Source organism: Euprymna scolopes, chromosome 39, assembly GCF_053919585.1.
Source record: "Euprymna scolopes isolate OS-2025 chromosome 39, ASM5391958v1, whole genome shotgun sequence".
Classification (NCBI taxonomy): Eukaryota; Metazoa; Mollusca; class Cephalopoda; order Sepiida; family Sepiolidae; genus Euprymna; species Euprymna scolopes.
Window position 1 is genome coordinate 22,931,446 of NC_136520.1, and position 4,742 is coordinate 22,936,187.

At 38.7% G+C, this 4,742-nt stretch overlaps 1 protein-coding gene across 1 annotated transcript; it reads left to right on the plus strand.

Moving 5' to 3' along the window:
• Positions 1-1,398: 1,398 nt before the first annotated feature.
• LOC145263586 (uncharacterized) lies at positions 1,399-2,343 on the plus strand. The gene has a single exon (XM_080120431.1). It carries the CDS (start codon positions 1,399-1,401, stop codon positions 2,341-2,343), a length of 945 nt encoding a protein of 314 aa, XP_079976557.1.
• Positions 2,344-4,742: the final 2,399 nt, after the last annotated feature.

Here is a 4,742-nt window from a genome sequence, read left to right on the forward strand (position 1 = left end):
GACGGCAGATGGAACTCTGTCATGGTTTGATTCTGGTGTGGAGAAAGTTTTAGGGTATTTGTACAGCACCCAACATGATACTATGAAGGTCTGTACACATCAATGCGATGTAACCGCATCAACAAAAAGGAAAATGCTGTCTGAAGCTTCCAAAGTGTTTGATCCCTTGTCCCTTTGTCTTCCAGTAACAGTGAGGAGCAGAATGCTGATAGGAGAACTTTGGAGGCAAAAGTTGGATTCGGATGATCAAGTTCCAGAGGAGTAAAAAAAAATATGGAAAGCTCTGGCGAAGGACTTAACAGAATTGGGCTCTATATCATTTCCAAGAAGAGTCCTAGACGAAAATAAGCCACTAAAATTGTTCCTATTTTGTGATGCCTCCAAAAATGCATACGGCTTTTCAGCATATGCCGTACAGGATGGACAGTCAGCACTAGGGTTTGCTAAAGCCAAAGTAGCACCCTTACAAGGTAAATCGACCCCCCACTTTGGAGCTTTTGTCAGTATTCCTGGCATTAAAATGTTTTCCCTTTATAAAGGAAGTCTTAAAAAACTCCCTGATAGAAAAAGTATATGTTCTAACGGACGCTCAAGTGCTATTGGCAATACGCGCCAACTAAGGAAAACCCAGTTCATAAGAGGACTAACCTTAAAAAAATGTAAGGAAAACCTTTCCTCTTGGTATGAATGCCCTGCGTGGATAAAGCAGGAAGAAATTCGGTGGAACAGGGTCGAGTTAGGTTGCCTCTTCGAAGAACAAAAGGAATGCGTTTATCCTGCAATGAATTTGTTTATGAGACATAAAAACGAAAGTCCCCCTATAGTCTCTGTAGAAAGATTTTCCAACTTCAACAGATTAGTTAATGTAATGACTTTGGTTTTCAAGTTTATCAACAAAACGTTGAAGAGAAGTGACAATCATTTTCTGGCAAAAATTTATTTGATAAAATTAATGCAAAGGGAATCTTTTGCCTCAGAGTTAGATTTTTTGTTGGATCCACCAAAACTAGTAAAAAACTTAAACCTATACCTGGATCCCTCCAATATCATTCGTTCGAGGGGAAGGATAGGTGGATCAGAATGGCATACCTATGAGGTGCAGAATCCAATTCTTTTGGGTAAAAAACACCATTTAACAGGTTTAATTATAAAGGACACTCATCAGAGAAACCAACGTTTGGGTTTGGCGACAACCTTAAATGAAATAAGATTACAGGGGTATTGGATACCACAGGCCAGACTTGTGCCAAGTGCAAAAGATACAATGCCACTGCCTTCTCGACACCGAATGCAACAGACCTTCCTTGCTCTAGAATAAATTTAGTAAGACCATATCTCCATACCGGTGTGGATTACACTAGTCACATCTGGGTTAAGGGAGACGTGAAGGACTATAAAATGTATATCCTCATCTTTACCTGCGTGTCTATCAGAGCTGTTCACATGGAACTAGTCCCAGATATGAGTGTATCTTCATTCATGCAGGTCTTTGTTTGTTTCACAAATGCGAATGGAATCCCCTCTCACCTCTACTCGGACAACACAAGGACTTCCATTTCTGCAGACAAAATAATTGATAAGGGGTTGATCACTGATGAATTCAAGGAGAAGTTTGGTTCTTACCACCTTAAACATTGTACCATTCCACTGTATTCAGCTTGGTATGGAGGTACTTGGGAAAGGACGATCAAGACAGTTAAATCTTGTTTATACAAAACTATAGGAAGAGGAAAAGTTGACTATTTTGGTCTATTAAGCATGTTATCTGATATCCAGCGTGCCATTAATAGTCGTCCTCTGAATTATAGAAGCTCTAATGAGATGGATTGCCTAACTCCGAACTCTCTCATGAATCCAAATGTGGGTCAAGGTTTAATAATAAGGTTGGACAATGAAGAACTGAGACTAACGGAGCCAGTTAGCCGGATCGATTTTAAGAGGGCTCTCCATCTTCGCAAAGAAAATTTAGAAAAATTTAGAAAGATGTGGCCCGAAGATTACTTGTTGAGCCTTGGAGAAAGGACTCTGGAGTTATCTGACCCTTCCTTTAATAATGCCATCAAAACGGGCGATATAGTGTTAATTAAGGACCCCCTAAAACTAGACCATTTTGGTGAAGTCCTGAAGTTGATTGAAGGAAAGGGTGAGTTGGTTCGTTCAGCAAGAGTAAGAAAAAGAAATGGAGCTATATTGACACATTCCATCAATCATTTATTTCCTCTGGAGATTAATTCTCTTTCGGAAAATGTGGAGGAAATTTTTCATGAACCAGAGCATGTGCCAAACCAAAATATATCTTCCCGACCTGATGAGTGTAAGAATCTGAATTTGCCCTGCATATAATAAACCGGAAGATTTCAGACCGATGGTGGCTTGTGACCAGTGTAATGACTGGTTCCATTTCGGTTGTGTGGGCCTAGTAGATGCGCCCCCCGAAGAAGAATGGTATTGTCCAACGTGCAGGCCAAGGCGTCGGGGTAGACCCAGTTTGGTAGGGGTCTAAAAGGAACCAGAAATTTCTGGTGCAGGTCTCATGCAAGACCTTAAAAACTGCGACTAAAAAATGAATTCCCTTCTCTTTTTCCCATCTCACCTCCTGTAAAAGACTTCTTCTTTTTTTTCGTTTTTCTTTTTTGTTTTTGATATGGGAATGTGTGATAATTTTTTACTTACCGGGACTCGAGGTGGAGGGGTGAAGCAATGGAATTCTGTATGGCAGTCGTTCAAGCAAAGGATTTGAAAGTGCTTGGTTGACTGCTTTTATAATAATTTGTATTTTTTGTCCACTCACGTGGATCGGACTTAACATTTGCATAGAATCGACTAGTGGGTATAAAAACACCCCCTATCGGTGATATTTTTTGGTTGGTCTTTGTGTTTTAGTCCTGCAGCCAGTTTCATAGTTACTGTTATAAAGACGATCTGTCGTCATAAGCAACGAGGCAATTCGTTGCAATTTCAAGAAAAGGTGTGAAAGGTTCACCACGTAAGGTAAGCGTTTCATTGTTTTTTCCTTCTACGTCGAGTTCTGGTTTAACCCGTTGAGTTGAAGAAATGCCCCCCTCCCACTTTTAGTCGGTTAAAATCCGACAATACTAAATGCAGTAAAATTCAAGCATCTTTTATACAGACTGTAACTGTGTTTAAGTTTTTTTATTTCATTTCTTTTATTAATAGTTGTCTCTACAACAATTAACTGGTTGCTTGTCGCTTAAGCATTGGCGACTTTAATCTTGAAAAATTGTATATAAAATGTCTGACTAGCACTAACTCTAAATTTTGGAATGCAGCTCGAACTTAGGGTTAGTTGTAAAATAAATTATTTGTTTCCAACTTAATAAAATTAAGCGTCCAGTTGTTTAATTTTTAATCAGTGTGTAAAGACCAATTTGAACAACATAACTTGTAATTATGAAAAAAAAAAAGAAAAAATTGTTATAGCACGTTAAAAGTACTGTATATGTATTTTTTTTATTTGGTGCTTTGGTTGCCTTTTACAAATTTCTGCTGGTAACTTTTTTACACTCTAACTAAGCGAAAAAATACTTATGAATTTAGCTGGGGAGCTTAGAGCGTATTTTAAACTACAGTGTCTGTACCCTCTCCCAATAAGATGTACTTGGACGATGCGGGTGGTGCCCAGAGCGTATTTTAAACTGCAGTGGCTGTACCCCCCCCTCATGAAATGTACTTGAATATGTGATTTTGTGAGGAGTAGCTCTCGAAGATGTGTCAATTGGTTAGTTATACGAAAAAGAAAAAAGTGTAAATAAAGTTACCGACAGTTTCTAGGGGCGAACGCTTATTAGAAAATGGGGTTAATTACAAATAAGCAAACACGCTAACGAACCGGCCATGATAAATTGTCACTGTAACTAGCTTAGAATTTGCCCTTATAACGCGTGATTGAATGAGTGACCTAAATAAAATTGTAACAAGGCTAATTTCTCCCCTCTCTCTCTCTCTCTCTCTCTCTCTCTGTATCCCTCATTTTCTAATTGTCTCTATCTCCCTCTCTCTCCCTCTCTCTCTATTTGTCTCTCTTCCTACCCCTGTATCCCCCCTCTATCTGTCTGTCTGTCTGTCTTTCTCTCTTTCTCTCTCTCTCTCTCTCTCTCTCTCTCTCTCTCTCTCTGTATTGCTCGCTAGTTCGTGAGAATGTAAACTGCTCAGCTTATGAGTGGGGGCATATTTTGACAAGGGAGAAATTATTATCTATAAATAGGAATATGTGAAAGATATTGTAAGTATATGTGTCGAGTACTAAGTTAAGAGGGGTGAAAACATAGTAGAGTAGGAATAAGTAGGAATGATGGCAGTGTTAAGTGGGAGCGGTGGAAATACAGAAAAGGTAGAGAGTAAAATAGGAACTACTTCCTCTGGTGAGATTGTGATCGTGGTACGCCTCGGAACTAACATAAGATTTTAATATAACGCCTAAATATGTATATAATGTCGTGCTAAAATTACACCAGCCAGTGGCTAATAGTGTAGACATAATAAATTTGTATGTGGCCTCTGTTGTTGTAAGCCTACGGTATTTTGGTCCAGAGGGGAAACTGCGCCTCTTTTATTATATGTAGGTATAAACACGATATGGTTTCTGAAACGATCATACGCGACCTTGATTGCTTTTTATCTTGATTTCTATAAACATGTAAGTGAACTTAAACCAATTCAATAAATTGGTTTACCTCTCATTAAATCCAATAAATTTAAGAGAACTAGACCCTCTTATAAAG

What these genes read in the sequence shown, in the direction of transcription:
- LOC145263586 (XM_080120431.1), top strand. Translation starts at nt 1,399, where the DNA reads ATGTATATCCTCATCTTTACCTGCGTGTCTATCAGAGCTGTTCACATG.